Here is a 16,507-nt window from a genome sequence, read left to right as displayed (position 1 = left end):
TTTAAGCCAATCATGTAATTGGATCATGCAAGTGGATCTCACTAACTGATATTATTTAAGAAGATTGTGTTTGGAAGTGTGTAACCTGCAAGCAGATTATAATGGAAACATATGTGGCCGGCAAGAAAATCACACATTCCATATCTCGTTCCATGTTCATTAATAGAACATACTAATTATAGTACACATGTGACGCTTATAATGAAGTTCATGAATACATGATCCGACTTAATGAATTATGATGAGATCATAATACATAGATCACTAGTCTTTAAGCATGTGTTCTAAGGATTCCTATTCAAATGATACTCTAAAGGGACATCAAAGTATCCAGATATAATAACACTATCTAGCAGCACTCCTATGATTAGTATGGCCATTCGTGTAGCCCTGAATGGATACACTAAGGATAGATAATGGGTGGAGACACTAAGGATAGATAGTGGGTGTTGTTTAGTGGAAAGAGTTCACTAAATTGATCCGTATGAATCCCTGACGTCACGTTGATTAACGTCACGGTTGCATAAGTTGTCCTTAGACTATTGTACTTTGACTATGGCCAACGAGTCTCTAATCATGGGATTCTAAACGACCTTAGTTCAGGAGCATCAAGAAGTTTAAGAAGATGATTGAGTGGTCAAGATGTGATCGTCCACCATTGGTATAAGATGTGACAACTAAATGAAGACGATGCGATGAAATCCTTGGCCAAGGAAGTGAAATCTCAAGAGAAGAGTTCTCCCATAATTTGCGAACGTATCAGTACTAACTCTAATGACAGATAATGGTTCTATAGTTGACCATACCTAAGTCTTCCAAGGAGTGTCAAGTGGATGAGGGATATACGTACACGGTAACCAATGATGAACAGGTTCCATGTTAGCGTCGATACACACTCCTTTGTATCTTCTAGATCATGAGGTGTAGCTTGGCAACCCATGTGTTGGAGACTCAACCTATCTATTGGGTTAATCGATCTGACATTACTTAATCTATATAAAGGTAATTGGGCTGTTGGAGTCATCAACTAGACTGATACATGGGCCTAGGAGGTCACCGCAAATGGTCTTTGGATGTCAGAAGATATACTTAAGTTTGGGGGTTTTTATGAAAATACCCCTTAAGAAGGGGAAGGCCCCAGAAAAATTCTGGCATGGGTGAATTTTGTTTAGGGCTTTTCCCAATTTATACTAAGTTGGTTTCTTCGTAATAATCTCAAAATTTACGTATATCTTCAGACATCCAAAGACTATTTGTGTGTGACCCTCTAGGCCAATATATTAGTCGAGTTAATGGCTTTAGTCACCCAATAACCATTATTGGCCTTCCAAATTACTTAAATATTATATAGATTAATTAGTATCAGATTAATTTAACTCACTCAATAGGTTCGGTCTCCAACACGTGGGGTGCCGAGCTACACCTGATGCTCTAGTAGATGCAAAGAAGTATGTATCGACTAACTCATTGAACACGTTCATAATTGGTTATCGCGTTTGTATAGTCCCCCATCCAGTTGGTGCTCCTAGGACGACTTAGGATATGGTCAATTGTCAAACCCTAATCGGTCGTTTGAGTCAGAATTCATGCATTCTAAAATCATCGGAGAACTCTTCTCTGATATTTCACTATCTTGGCCAAGGACTTCATCGCCTCATCTCCCTTGAGCTGTCATCTCTTATACCGAGGGTGGAAGATCCCATCTTGACCACTTAGGCATCTTCATCCAACTGATCGGCGATGCCGCCGCCGCCGTTCTTCCCGCAAACAAGCGACATGTGAGCCTAAAGACGACGACGCCGCGAGGGTCAGCGAGCGCATATACAGGCCGGCAGAGTAGAGAAGAGAGTAAGGTACAGAGACAGGTAGGATGACCCACTTCATTGATGGCAAGCAGAAAACGGTGCTTCTCGCGGAGCTCCACGAGCTCCAGCATTGGCGCAAAGTCCCCTTCCATGCTGAACAGGCTGGGCCCACGAAAGAGAGCCGCCCAAGAGGAAGACAGGGTGAGCAAGGCGAAAACAGGACGAACGTGCAAAGCCTATGGGTTTCGCCCACCTGTCCGTGATGACGACCTTCATCGGGTTGTCACATTGGGAGAGCAGCTCGTCCAGGTGGTGCATGTCGCTGTGCCTGTAGACGGAGACGACGGCCTGCTGATGGCGCTCCATCATGCGCAAGCCATCGATGATGGATGCATGGTTCAGGGCGTCCGAGAAAACAGCCACCTTCTCGTGCGCCTCGAGCCGCTTCGAGGCGGCGTTGTAGGAGGCGACGACGCCCAACGCTGAAAGCAAGGACGTGTTAGCGGCGAACCCGGTTGGCATCATGACGCATGCCTCCTTGTCGTGCATCTCTGCCAGCAGCTTCTCCAGTCGCCGGTGGTAGTCCGTGTGCCCGCTGATCATGGACGACGCCCTCGGGCCCATCCCGAAGGCCTTCGCCGCCCGCACAGTCAACATGCCGGTTAGTTATCTTGTGCCGAGCGCTGCATCAAGGAAAAGCGGCTTCGGGGGGGGGGGGGGGCGCGGGAAGCACAAACCGCACCTTTATGGACGCCTCGCGCATGGCAGGGTGGGCGCTGACTTTCCATTATTGGTTCAACAGCCCCTACTTCCCTGGAACTGAATCCAAGTGTGGCAAGTAATATGGAACCCCTATTTGAATTTGTCTTACCCCTCATTGTATCCTATCCTTGAATTATGTCCCAAAACATTACTAGCAGACAATGCATTAAATTTAGGCTCTCCAATATGTCTAAATTGTGCTAGATCCACATAGAAGTGATCTTACAAACTCTCATTTGGAGAAAAATAAAGAAGAATACCATCTTGGGCCCTAATTAGCCAGACCCAAAGGTTTGTGTGATCATTTTGATTCTTTCCTTGTTTCCCATATTACTAATAATTTATTAGCAAGAATATAGCATAGATCAAATGCATCAAATCAGGTTAAAAAAATCCTCTTGTAGAAAATGTTACATTTCTTTATACACCTTAAATCTTAGCTAAATTCTGCCACTCACTGCACACAATGGCCATCCCTTTATGTGCAGGTACCACAACCATCACCTAGAACGTGTGGGTGGAGATAAATATATATTTTTTAATTTCATTCTTCTTCTAAAAAATAAAAAAAAATTCTTAAAAATCTGACAAATACCATAAAATTTATTAAACAGAAAATATGTATCTATCTTGTTTTAGAAAGTTACTTGTTTTATTTTGATTAAAGCCATTTTACATAAAGTCTCAAATTAGGCATATTAACACTTTCAAAATATGGATTCGACTCTTACTCTATGCTTAGTATGGGCATTATAAAAAATTACAATGCATAAGTCAAAACGTTAAAATAACTTTTTACTTTATTATGTTTTATCAATGTACACATAACAAATAAAACAAGCAGCAGAGGTGAAATCATATGTAGCGCCGGATATTTTATATTTCATATTAACATCATGGGCTGGGCCAAGGGAAAGAAGACAGCAAGAGAGGATCGTGGCCTAACAAAATGCAATGTTAAAGATATCAAAAAATAAATGAGGTTAAAGCCAGCTCTTCCTGAAACCAAGTCATAATGGGTTACATTTAAAATATCGGGTTATAAATTCAGCCTTCCAATCTGTTCTTAATCTGACAACAGCGTTGTTGTCGAGTTTCATGCCTCTCACTGCCTTGTGAAGGACGCACCAACTGGCCAAGTATTGGTCCGGGGAACCACTAAGGATGGTCTGTACTACTCGGACCGCTCGCCCTCCAAATCAGCAGACATCGGCGAACACTCCTCGACAGGGATATGGCCCTCTCGTCTCGGTCATCTGCAAATGAAAACATTGATTCATATCATTCACAAGTTTGGACTTCCTATTTCCGATTTCCACAAGCATTTAGTTTGTGAATCTTGCAATATCTCAAAATCGCATAAGTTTCCCTCTTCTCTTACTCGCAATTCTGCAAAATCCCACCTCCAAGTCATTCATTCTGGTTAATGGGGTCCTGCCCCAATTATATCTCATTCTAGCCGCTATACGTGGCTTTATCCTCTTACAAAGAAAAGTGATGTGTTGCAATTTTTTCAAACATTTCAAAGACAAGTGGAGAACAAGTTATCCTCCAAAATCAAGTACGTAGCATCAGGCTGGGGTGGGGATTATCAATCCCTCAACACTTATCTTCAATCACAAGGTATTGTAGATCATGTTTCTTTTGGTCACACACCAGAGCAGAACGCCACTGCTGAACAGAATCACCGCCATCTCGTGGAAACCGCCAACGCCTTACTTCACCATGCAACAATGCCTAAATCAGGTTGGGATGAAGCCGTGGTCACTGCAGCCTATCTTATAAGCCGGCTTCCTACCTCTGTCCTTGCTCACAAGTCGCCATACGAGGTACTATTTGGATGTCTATCAAATTATAATCTTGTAAAAATTTCGGTTGTCTATGTTATCCGTTCTTGAGACGCTACGCCGAGGACAAGCTTGACTTATATTCTTTGACATTTTGTTTCCTTTCGCTAATCATACCTCCTCCCCGCATAATGACATACTCGGCGCCCTTCATCATTCTCCACCAGAACCAACTCCCTCCTTCTCTGCATCCGTCCCTGTCGTATAAACCTTTCCGGACGGATGTCCCTCTTCGTTGGCCTCGGACACCCCATAAGCCCACTCTCCAGGCCCGGCATTGATCGCTGCCTCTCCACCCACATCCCGTCTCCCAAACTCTCCCGATCCGACATCCCCACCATGCCATCATGATGTCTTTGATCCCACTCACCCCTCTTTGGCTAACCTCGCCCTTTGACCCACGCCTGATCACTCTATTGAGCCAGGGACTCTCTTTAAAGTCCAACCCCTCACCGACATCCACCTGGACGATTCTTTGTCAACCACTCCCTCCACTGTTCGACACCCTCTTTCTCAATGTCTTCTCTCCCACGTCAACACTCCCACCGAACCTGCTACGTCCACTCTTTCCTATCCAGATCCCAATCGGAGGCACGCTATACAGTTAGAATTTCTAGCTCTTCTTCATAACCAAACTTGGCGTTTAGTCCCCCGGCATCCAAATCTTGAAATTATTGGCTGCAAGTGGGTCTACCGCCTCAAATACGAATCAACTGGTGAAATTGATAAATATAAAGCCCGCTTCGTTGCCGAATGTTTTAAACAACAGGAAGGCTTCGGCTACACTGAAACTTTCAGTCCCGTGCTCAAGCATACTACCATTCGTCTTCTCCTCTCCATTGCCATCAGTCACCAGTGGCATATCCATCAATTAGACGTGTCAAATGCGTTCTTACACACCAACTTGACTGACACCGTGTATATGGAGCAGCCCCCTGGATTTCACCATCTGTCTCCTTAAAAAATCCATCTGTGGCCTTAAACAATCACCCGGCGCCTGGGTTACACGCTTAAGTACTTTCCTTCTCACCCTTGGCTTCGCCGGGGTCTAAAACCGACAGGTCATTATTTTATCGACTCTCTCGTGACTCTCCTGTGTTTAGCCTTATTTACGTCGATTATATTCTTATCATCTCTCCTCAGCCCGCCGCTATCTGCACAGTCGTCTCTCAACTCAACTGTGAGTTCGCTATCAAAGACTTAGGTGTTGCGCACTACTTCCTCGGAATTGAAATTCTTCCCCAATCCTCTGGATGCCTCCTTTCTCAATCAAAATACATTACCGAAATCGTGCGCCAAGTAAACATGCTCCATTGCAAACCCTCTACAACTCCCTGCGCTCTCACCCTCTCCTACCCATCACCCTCGCCCTTTCTCCCTCCTCTTCCTAGCGTAAGCTTGTCGGTTCTCTCCAATATCTCATTTGAACCTGCCAGATATCTCATTCGTCGTTAATAAAGCTTGCCAGCGCATGCATGACCCTACCGCAACTGATTGGCAAGCTTTAAAACATATTCTCCGATATCTCAAGGGCAGAATTCTTCATGTCTTCATATCCACTCATCATCCGATCTTACTCTCAATGTCTTTAGTGACGCAGATTGGGCTTGCGACTCCTCTGCCCGTCGATCCACTAGCGCATTCCTCATCCACGTAGGCCGCAACTTAATCTCCTGGATTTCCAAGAAACAACCCACTGTTGCTCGCTCCAGCGTTGAGGCCGAGTACAAAGCCCTGGCCAACGCCTCCGCCGAAGCCATTTGGCTCCAATCTCTTCTCCGAGAACTGAATCTGGCGTTGACGTCTCCTCCAACGCTCTGATGTGACAATCTCGGCGATACTTACTTGTCCGCAAATCCCGTGTTCCATGCCAGCACCAAAAACATTGTGACTGATTTCCACTTTGTCGGCGAACAAGTTGCTGCTGGAACTCTTCATATTGGCCAGCTCGCCGATGTCTTACCAAGCCTCTCCCTCAGGCTTGCTTCTCTGACCTCACAGCCAGGCTCAACGTGCTTCCGCCGACGCTGAGCTTGCAGGGGGATATTGAAGACCAGGAGTCAACCACTCTAGAAACCGCGTCTATCCAATCAGCATCCACCTAACGGACTGGCAAATCAGAACCGGGCACGCAACCCGCATGATGAACGGTCCAGATACGGCCCTCTTAAGTAACCGTTGCGACTCTCTCGGCGCTCACGGTTACCATCTAAGGGATTACAAGTCTTCTCGCTGTGTTGTCATCTCATCCCTTATCTCTCTATCTCCTTCTCCTACTTCCACTTCTCCTTATCTTCTTCTATGTCTTCTTCAGTGTCAAATCAGCGCACCGCTGAATCTCGTCATGCATGACCTGCGCGAGTACGCAGAAAACTAACCGAAGCCCGTCGTTATTTATACGAAAGTGTGCTAATACATGCTGAAGCCGATATTAATGCAGGCGAAATTGCACGTTCTGCCTAATAACATCTTTTCGGTTTTTCAAACCCGGGGACAAGGCGAATTCATGTAGCAGAGAACGTGATACCATGGAGAGCTTAAAACGTCACCTATCTTAGTGGGAGAATGATCTTATTCTGTTTATCGCATTTGAAGTTAAGTTTTAAAGATCAGCCTCGAAATAAACTGAGTCAGCTCCGCGGCAATTATAATACACCGAGGAAAAACTAACGGGGGGACAAGGGAGAAAATAGGAAAAAAGGGACCTCCGCGCTTTGTGAAATCAGGCACACGGAGATGGGGAGGCAGAGCTGTACAGAGCCAAGCAACGGACAGAGCAAGTCCACCGTAAGACTTCTTGACACCCGACTCAGAGGTCTTTTGGGGGCGACCTATCATCTCGAGTTGATCTCATGGATTATACATGTATATCCGTACGGTTCTAATATCGGTAGGAACCTGTGACGCTCCTATTTGACGCCACTCGTTTTGCCTTTCTGTGGCCGGGGGTATTTGGTCACAGTATCGTAAATGGAGATAAGGAGTTGATCCATAGGTTCCACTAACTACAATCTATATTTTATTTAAAGAATGACTATACATAGGTCGAATGTGTTAGCAGGACGGGGCGTCTTAAGATATTTTTCGCGCCCGAATCGAATAGATCTTACTCTTCAGTTGGATCTCTTGGGATTTATTTCGTGGTTAGATTGGTATACTTTGGGTCGTTTTTACCCAATGATTGACTATGTTATTTATCTCCGGCGAGTCTTCTGTGTTTTATCAATGCTTCAGTGACCAGGATCTTTCGTGCACGATTTCTCAGATCCACTGGCTAACATCCGTCGCGCGTGATTCAATTGGTAACTCGGGGTCCAGAGGTGGGGGTCAATTCGTAACACCATAAGATGTGAACGATACATTTATAAATATCCTGCGAATTGTATTGCATTGACGGCGAGCCAGAAATGATTCTGGTTCGCGTATAAATAAACGGTGAGACAGAAATTGTAGTGCGTTGAAGTTTTGTATGCCATTCGAGTCGTTGCTGTTTCTCGCAAAGTGAGGTTTCAATGATTCGTCGTGTTTAGTAGAAACACGAAGATGCAACATGCGGATGTTCGAACGGACGGCGCGTCGTTCAAGATGATCCAATTGACGATATCGGAGCTCGAGAAGTGGAGAAAGCCGGGCACCAGAAGAAAGAGAGGACTATGTTTCGCTCGGGAAATCCACCAGAGGACAGACCAGGTCGATGAAGAGACTAGCGCGTAGGGCCGGCGATCATTTCTCGGTTCGAAGGGGTCCATCGACCGGGGCGACAGCGTTCTCCGCAAATGACGTCAAGGCGGTGATCATTTACTTAACTTTTGGCGGGCGACTGGTTTTGAAACGACAACAAGACGATCTGAATGCCACAGTCTCTCGGAATCCTAACTTCTTCCCGACATAGTTTGCGCCAAAGATGAGCCGCGCGGGTGGTCGAACGGAGAAATCATGTTTAAGAGGATCAAACGCGCGAGATTGGAGCCGCAGAGGTCTTAAGCAGGAACCTAGCGACGAAAGGAGACACCCATCTTTCTAATTGCACAAGGAACCAAAGAAGAGACGAAATCGGGGAAGAGGCTATCACGTAGGTCCAGCCGGTGTGCATCAGTTGGGTGGTCGTGATTCCTCGCAGAGAATCAGCCTCCCTGAGGAGTTTTGTATTGAGAAGACTACCCGACGATTTGAATACCCTAGCCCTTCGAAATCCTAACCTGTTTTTAAAGTTAGCCAATGTTTGTCCATTTAGGCGACACTGCATATGAGGAGAGTGGATTTACTACAATCATTTCCAACTCCGACGCGCATGATCTGGCTGACTCCTGCACCAGGATGCCTGGCCGATAGTCGTCTCCGTGAGAGCCCTCTGAGAGGCGAAGGGAAAAGCCGCCTGCTGAGACGAGCGAAGCTCTTATCGTTGTTCGTTTGAGGGGGCCCGGGCATCCAGTGCAAAGAATGTATAGAAGAGTATAGCGACCGTCTTCCGTAGAGGTCAAAGGCGCCGGCGCCGGCCACCCATGACAAATGGCAGTCGAGTCATAGAGATCCTCCCCTGATTTCCACCAAACGTACAGTCTGCCGGGACCTTAAATACATAAGCCTCACTTATTCTTAGGACTGCAACGAGTCTGCAGCGCCATCGACGACTAACGTTCCCGGCGTCCCTGAAGACAAAGTTGTTAGATCCGCAGGAGTCTTGCATCGATTCTCAAGGATGATGAAGATCGTACATGAATGTAAATCAATGAAAAACATACCTCGATCCATCGCGTCTTCTCTAGTTGAATAGAACAAGCTTGAGGGGAGGCCTTTTGGATCAATATCGGATGACTTCCTGAAGAGGAGATACTTAAGCCTCTTAAGCCTATCTTAATTATTCCCATCATTATAATTAAGACATGCTTAGCCTCTACACAATTAATTACCACACTCATTGTTATAAATGTCTTAATCCCGTCATTAAGTGAATCACATATAAAGTGGGATTTATAACTGATAGCTTAACAATATGCAATTATATACATACATATATATAATTGTCCATAGATTAAGAAATTAATCTAACAAAAGTCCAGTTCGGCCATTCGTAGGCGACACGCGAGGAGTAGAGATGGCTTCCGTTGCGGCTATGTGGGAGGAATGGGTGCAGACAACGCTCGCCAAGGGAGATAGGAACAACTACCTGTCCTACTTGCCCAGAGTGTGCCTCCCTAGGCTCAACGCCGAGGATGATCCCCTGGCAGATATCCGAACGCAAGAAGGTCCGGGGCCATGGGACCGGACCTTGCTGGAGGTGGAAGCGGAGGATCCCACGGCGGCCCCCGCCGCGGGCGAGCCGTCGAGGAAGAAGATGATTCTCTTCTCCGGAAACGACTACCTGAGCCTCAGCGCCCATCCCGCCGTGCGCGAGGCCGCCATCAAGGTACGCCTTGCGCTTCCCGCCCCCGGCGGCCGCTTTTCCCGGATGGTGCAGGCCTGGCGCGAGAGGACTAACCAGCTCTTCGACGGTGCAGGCGGCGAAGGCCTTCGGGATGGGCCCGAGGGCGTCGTCGATGATCAGCGGGCACACGGACTACCACCGGCGACTGGAGATGCTGCTGGCGGAGATGCACGGCAAGGAGGCATGCGTCATGACGCCGACCGGGTTCGCCGCTAACACGTCCTTGCTTTCAACGTTGGGCGCCATCGCCTCCTACAACGCCGCGTCCAAGCGGCTCGAGGCGCACGAGAAGGTGGCTGTTTTCTCGGACGCCCTGAACCATGCCTCCATCATCGACGGCTTGCGCATGATGGAGCGCCATCAGCAGGCCCTCGTCTCCATCTACAGGCACAGCGACATGCGCCACCTGGATGAGCTGCTCTCCAAATGTGACAACCCGATGAAGGTCGTCATCACGGACAGGTGGGCGAAACCCATACGCTTTGCACGTTCATCCCGTTTTCGCCTTGCTCACCCAGTCTTCCTCCTCCGCGTCTCTTTCGTGGGCCCAGCCTGTTCAGCATGGAAGGGGACTTTGCGCCGATGCTGGAGCTCGTGGACCTCCGCCTGAAGCACCGTTTTCTGCTCGCCGTCGATGAAGTGGGTCATCCTACCCGTCTCTGTACCTTACTCTCTTCTCTGCCCTATCGTCCCGTACATGCGCCCGCTGACCCTCGCGGCGTCGTCCTCTTTAGGCTCACACGTCGCTTGTTTGCGGGAAGAACGGCGGCGGCATCGGAGAGGTCTACGGCATCGCCGATCAGTTGGACATTGTCGTCGGGACGCTGAGCAAGGCCACGGGATGCCTCGGCGGGTACATCGCCTGCAGCAAGAAGTTTTCATACCTTGTTCGCGGGTTCGGCCGCTCCAACATCTTCACCACCGCCACCCCGTTGCCGGTCGTCGCTGCCTGTTATGGTAAGGACGAGTTTGCTCGCGCCCATACCACGGAACCCGCATCCGAATTTATCCCCGCCGGATCCGAATTTATCGCGCCCGGATCGCCGTTTATCCCCGCCTGAGGATTACCACACCCTCCCTAAACTTCTTCTCTGGACCTTGCACAGCCGCCCTGACGGTGGCCAGGAAGGAGGGATGGCGCAGGCGGGCCGTGTGGAGCAAGGTGCAGGAGTTCGCAGCTATGACCGGGCACCCTGCTACCAGCCCCATAGTCTCCCTCGTCGTCGGCTCGGAGGCTGCCGCCATCCGAGCCAGCAAGCACATGCTGGACCGCGGCTTCCACGTCACCGCCATACGACCACCCGCCGTCGCCCCCGACGCCTGCCGGTATGCATGCCTCTCCTTCCCCAGCCTCTACCGCCCCTCCTGGGTCCTCCCTTGTATCGTCTCCCACTAAACATCACGCTCATTCCATTTCCAGCCTAAGGATCACCCTCACTGCGGCCCACACCTCAGAAGAACTCAAGAATCTTGTCGCCGCACTCGCCGAATGCATCCCGGCACTCGGCAGGCCCACGGATCTTCTCGCTGCGAGGCTTTGATTACCTTCCGGATGACGCCGCGCAGCGTACGCTCAGTGGCCAGTCCCAGACGTTTCATCGCACCGTTGAACGTCCATGACGGTTGACCGAGGCACATTAGTGGCCTAATTCTTTTGTACCTTAACTCTCAGATTGTTCTGTTCATTATCTGTGCTGTCTAAAAGAAACCAATAGAGAGGATCCTGTGGACCAAAGTGCCAGGGGAAGAAAGAGAAGCGGCCACCTAAAGGGAGGGAAAAGAAGTGCGAGGGCGAGTGACCATGAAGAGAGATGCCGATTGTTGTGGAGATAGCTTTGATGGCCGCTCGCAGATAGATCCAGGATGCCATCGCCATGGATGGGCATCTGATAGAAATGATGCTCTTCTGCTCTACTAGGGGCACCTAGGTTTCATCTTTTTTCTCTGGAGTACCCATGTGATCTCTGGCGCAGCGTAGAAACGACCATTCCAGAATCGTTTTGGAATGTCGTTTTGTTCAATGCCCTTGCTTCTCTTTTTTCCCCCATTCAGTGAAAACAACGAAGGAAAGTGGAACATAAGTGGAGCCTGAGTTCTGTCCAGAAGAGACAGATTGAGCACCACGATTCCGAAGCTAAAATAATTCCGAATCATTTTGTGTTTACTTTCTGGTCTTCCCTAATTGAGAGAATTCAATACTTCAATGATGATTACATTTCACATCGCTCTGGTCAGTCATGTAGCGTGAACTCCCAAAAATCAGATTTCCTTGTGGACTAATATGTAAACCGAATGAGCGATGTATCGATGAGAATAATTATTCAAAACACATTACAAACATAGATGGTCGTCAACGGCTTATATCTCTTCTAATCAAACACATGAATTTCCTGCCGGGGTCACCAGTCGGCATACCTTGTTGTCCGTATTGTACAATCAAGGGAGTCGGGCAAGTTAAAACTGGCGTTTCATTTAGGAAAGTTGCGATTTATTTGCGATCATGCGCAATTGTTAAGATATTAATTTTGGATCCACCACATCCTGGAAGTATTGTAGTTAAAGGCATCCTCCTATTGAATTGGCAGTAATTATTTCCAATACCTGCCCCGTAAATTTGTTGTTACTATATCCCTTTCCAGTTCAACATACGCAATGTTACGCCTTTGTCTGTCAGCACAACGTTGAGGGCAAGCTACACCTCTGTCGTTCCCCCTTTGCCAGTGATTTGCGCTCATTCCTGATATCCCTTTTTGTGCTTCTATATCCGTCATTCAGCGACATCCCATTCAAATCCTGCAACTAAGGGACCGTTGAAAATCTATAAACATGAAAGAGAGAAGGAAACGCCAAGAGGCAGAGTTCCTCATTCGATCTCCGGTCCTCGTGAAGCTCCCCGAATAGTTTTGTGTATTCATTTCTGGGCAGAGGTCTCTAACCGGCGGGCTGTAGCAACTCCAACCGCACGTAAACGTGTATAAACTAATTGTGTCCCCCAAACATGATCCTCATCATTACATTGGTTTTCTAGCTCCATGCATCCCTACTTCAGGGCATGCCTAGATCTTCAATGTGCGTAATTTTCCTCCGAATTCAGAATCCGGAGGGTTATGCATGTGTCACAAAATACCTGCACTCTCACAAGAGATTTGTTCAGTGAGAGTAGGATATAAATACAGAATCCCTACTCGAGCTTGGACCTGAAAGAAATAACTGTGAGGTAGGATATAAAACAAGTACAGCCCGCATTTCATTTAGGGATGTCTAATGTGCCATCTTCCGAGCTCATAACCACTGCAAAGACTTGTGGAAATCTTCGGCTCCAGCGGACAACGTATGGGATTGACCAGGATTATCGACATTCGGTCCAGGCCATCAAGTCCTTATGATGGATGCCGCAATGGGTAGGATATGGCGTAGACCTATAACTCGGCCTCACTATTACAAGTTCATCCGTGTCATGGGCCATGTGGGGCTTGACTCGCTAGTGGTGCTTTCTGACACCCATGTAAGCACTACATAGTCTTGTGCTGCGTTTCACTGGACCTGTCCCCGCTACCATCCCCAGGCCCATTGTGCGCCCCCTTTCATGGATCACCGCTATGGCTGTCTCGCCCTCAAGTAGGGACAAGGTAAACATGGGGCTCATATTTTCAGACATTTTCTCCGTGCGTCAAGTATTCTTCCTTCGAATCCAATGAATTGAAAGGTGTACAGTGTCAGGATTACTTTAGGACGTAGTCGATATATGACTCAACAATTCACGATGACAAAGATGGACTAGAAGGTCGAGTGGCTCAATTGACCATCTTTGTTAAGCCCATGGGATCACCGGATATAAATATAAAAGTCGCCTAGTCCTTTCGAAGAGGACGCCTTCGATATATGATGCAACCATTCACGATGACAAAGATTGTCCAGAAGGTCGAGTGGCTCAATTGACCATCTTTGTTAAGCCCATGGGATCACCAGATATATATATATATATATATACGTGAAAGTCGCTTAGTCCTCTCGAAGACCACATTTTCGACAGATGACTCAACAATTCGCGATGACAAAGATGGCCTAGAAGTTCGAGTGGCTCAATTGACCATCTTTCTTAAGCCCATGGGATGACCAGATATATATAGCTCCTTCTTTCGCTCTAATCCCTGCCAAAGTAAGTCATGTAGAAGACACAGAGACCTGCGGGATTCCATTAAACGCTGAGAGCCGTCTGATGCGCAACTCTCTTTGGCTTATGATACGATCCCTGCCGAGGGGGGTATCGCGAGGGGAGGAGAAGGAAGCTGGCCCTGGCTAATCTAGCTCTAAGACGTGCTAAGACACGAGTAGAGGCTATGAATGTTATTTTCGCTAGTTGATGAGTCGAACGGAACAATAAAAAGAAGTTCTTTATTAGAGAAGACTGTTTATTTTGAGCCCAAAAATGGGAAACAATGATATCAAGTCTAGTCTAATAAATACAACAAAAAAATGATCTGAGTATAAAAACTTATCAGATACGGGAATAAAGGGTATCTAATAAAGTTGTACCTACTATTGGATTTGAACCAGTGACTCCCGCATGAAAGCAATACTCTAACCACTGAGTTTAGTAGGTCTTTTATCACTACAAGGAAAGATTTAAGTTATCAGTTTTGGGATTTGAATAAAATACTTTTTTTTTGTCACTAGACAGTTCGACCTATCTTTTTTTTATTACGAAAAACAAGTAATTAGATACAAAATGGGCATTCTTTTTTATTTATTTTGTTGCTGTTCTGGCTTCTAAAAAACAGGGGGTGCTATTAAAAAAAGATAATTAATTCGTTCTCGCTACTCATTTCTGTAATCAGCGAACAGGAGCACACTCTAGATCAGAATCTTAAGGAACTGCTACTTTAAAATTGGAATGGACGACGCGGAGGGCCGTGGACGTGCAGCGGAGTGGACGTCGTCGGGGGAAAAGGGAAACTCTACTTGTGATTCAAATCCCGGCCTCCAACGAGGAGGGGCACATATTTAACGGTTAAAACAAGACGGAATCGGATAGTAAGTCGTACCAGTTTTTTGCCGTAACCCTTTTATGAGCTGGCGTGACTTATATCTTTCTGCATGTCCTGCGCGAGTTTGCATAGAACTAAATCAAGCCCCTCGTTACTCCTATGAGAGGGTGCTAATACAGGCGAAATCGCACGTTGTCCCTGATAACTTCGTTTGGATTTTTCAAAACTGGGGGCATGGCGAATTCATGTATCGGGGAGGATCATACCATGTAGAGCTTGAAAGGTCACCCGCGACTTGCGTCGGGGAATTGTCTTATCCTGTAGACCATATAATAGGTTTTGATGTAAAGATCACCCTCGAAATAAACTGAGGCAATTCCGTGGCGATAATAGCACAGAGAACAAAAACTAAAGGGCGACAAGGAAGAGAGTTGGGAAAGGAAGGACCCCGCGCTTTGTGAAATCAGGCACATGCAGATGGGGGGAGGCAGAGCCGTACAGAGCCAAGCAACGGACTGAGCAAGTCCAACTTGGTCCATGGGCCTTCTTGACACGCGACTCAGAGTTTCTTGACATCTCGACCATATTTCATGGATTACATATGGATATCCGTACGGCCCTTTTGCATCTGACATTCCTACTTGACGTCACTCGTTTTGCCGTTTTGTAACAGGGGTGTATTTGGTCACCTTATCCTTAATGAAGACAAGGAGCTGAATCTTAGCTTCCACTAACTACGGTCTGCATTTTATTCCCCTCTAAAGATGGACTTTACACAGATCGAATATGTTTGCAGGACGGGATTTCTTCAGATTTTTTTCGTGCCGAAATCGGATAGATATTACTCTTCAGTTGGATCGCTCGGGACTTCCTTCGCGCTTATATTGGTATTCCTAGGAACGCTTTTACCCAGTGCTTATCCCATGTTATTTAGCTCCGGCAAGTCTTCTATGTTTTATCAATGACTCAGTGACGCGGATCTTTCGCGCACGACTCCTTAGAGCCACGGGACAGCATCTATCGCGCGTGATTCGGCAGGAAACTCGGGATTAAGAGTTCCGGGTCAACTCGTAATACACTTATGAGTGTTGTGCGAACTGTATTGCGTTAACGGCCAGCCAGATATGATTCTCATTCGCCTATAGATGAGCGAGTGAGACAGACACTGTATTGCGTTGAATGATAAACGTTTGATATCTCATCCGAGTCATTGCCATTTCTCGCGATGTCAGGTTTAAGTGATTATTCGTATTTTATAGAGATATTAGAGGTGATCCCTCGTATCGAGCGGGAGAGGCCACATGCGGATGTTCGAACGGACGGTGCGCTGATGAAGATGATCCCATCGATCACATTGTAGCTCGAGAAGTCGAAAAAGCCCGACACAAGATGAGAGAGAGAATAATCTTTCGCGCGCGAAATAAACAAAAGAACAGACCAGGGTGACGAAGAGATTATCGCGTAGCCCCGACGACGATTTCTCAGTTCGAAGGCGGTCATACAACGGGGCGAGAGCTTTTTCTGCAATTTTTTTTCAGCTTTTCCTTAACGGCGACTGGATTTCAAACGACACCAAGATGATTGGAACGTCGCAGTCTTTCCGAACCCTGACTTCTTCCCGACACATTCGGGTCCCAAGATGAGCCGGGCGGGTGATCGAATGGAGAAATCACATTGAGG

At 47.1% G+C, this 16,507-nt stretch overlaps 1 protein-coding gene and 1 pseudogene across 1 annotated transcript; one reads left to right on the top strand and one right to left on the bottom strand.

Annotated features, from left to right (window-relative positions):
- Positions 1 to 1,712: 1,712 nt before the first annotated feature.
- Positions 1,713 to 2,462, bottom strand: LOC144702519 (8-amino-7-oxononanoate synthase pseudogene; annotated as a pseudogene).
- A 7,047-nt stretch (positions 2,463 to 9,509) lies between these two features.
- Positions 9,510 to 11,396, top strand: LOC144702518 (8-amino-7-oxononanoate synthase-like). Its single transcript, XM_078574569.1, has 6 exons — positions 9,510 to 9,821; positions 9,913 to 10,301; positions 10,391 to 10,478; positions 10,574 to 10,796; positions 10,946 to 11,165; positions 11,260 to 11,396. Exons 1-6 carry the CDS (start codon positions 9,510 to 9,512, stop codon positions 11,378 to 11,380), a joined length of 1,353 nt encoding a protein of 450 aa, XP_078430695.1. The 3' UTR covers positions 11,381 to 11,396.
- Positions 11,397 to 16,507: the final 5,111 nt, after the last annotated feature.

This window comes from Wolffia australiana, chromosome 4, assembly GCF_029677425.1.
Source record: "Wolffia australiana isolate 7733 chromosome 4, ASM2967742v1".
Classification (NCBI taxonomy): Eukaryota; Viridiplantae; Streptophyta; class Magnoliopsida; order Alismatales; family Araceae; genus Wolffia; species Wolffia australiana.
Note: the sequence above shows the minus strand (reverse complement) of the source record. Positions and strands in the feature narration are given on the sequence as shown.

Coding starts and splice junctions, on each gene's coding strand:
- LOC144702518 (XM_078574569.1), top strand. CDS start 9,510: ATGGCTTCCGTTGCGGCTATGTGGGAGGAATGGGTGCAGACAACGCTC. Junction 10,302..10,390: donor AAGGTCGTCATCACGGACAG/GTGGGCGAAACC, acceptor TCGTGGGCCCAG/CCTGTTCAGCATGGAAGGGG. Junction 11,166..11,259: donor GTCGCCCCCGACGCCTGCCG/GTATGCATGCCT, acceptor TTCCATTTCCAG/CCTAAGGATCACCCTCACTG.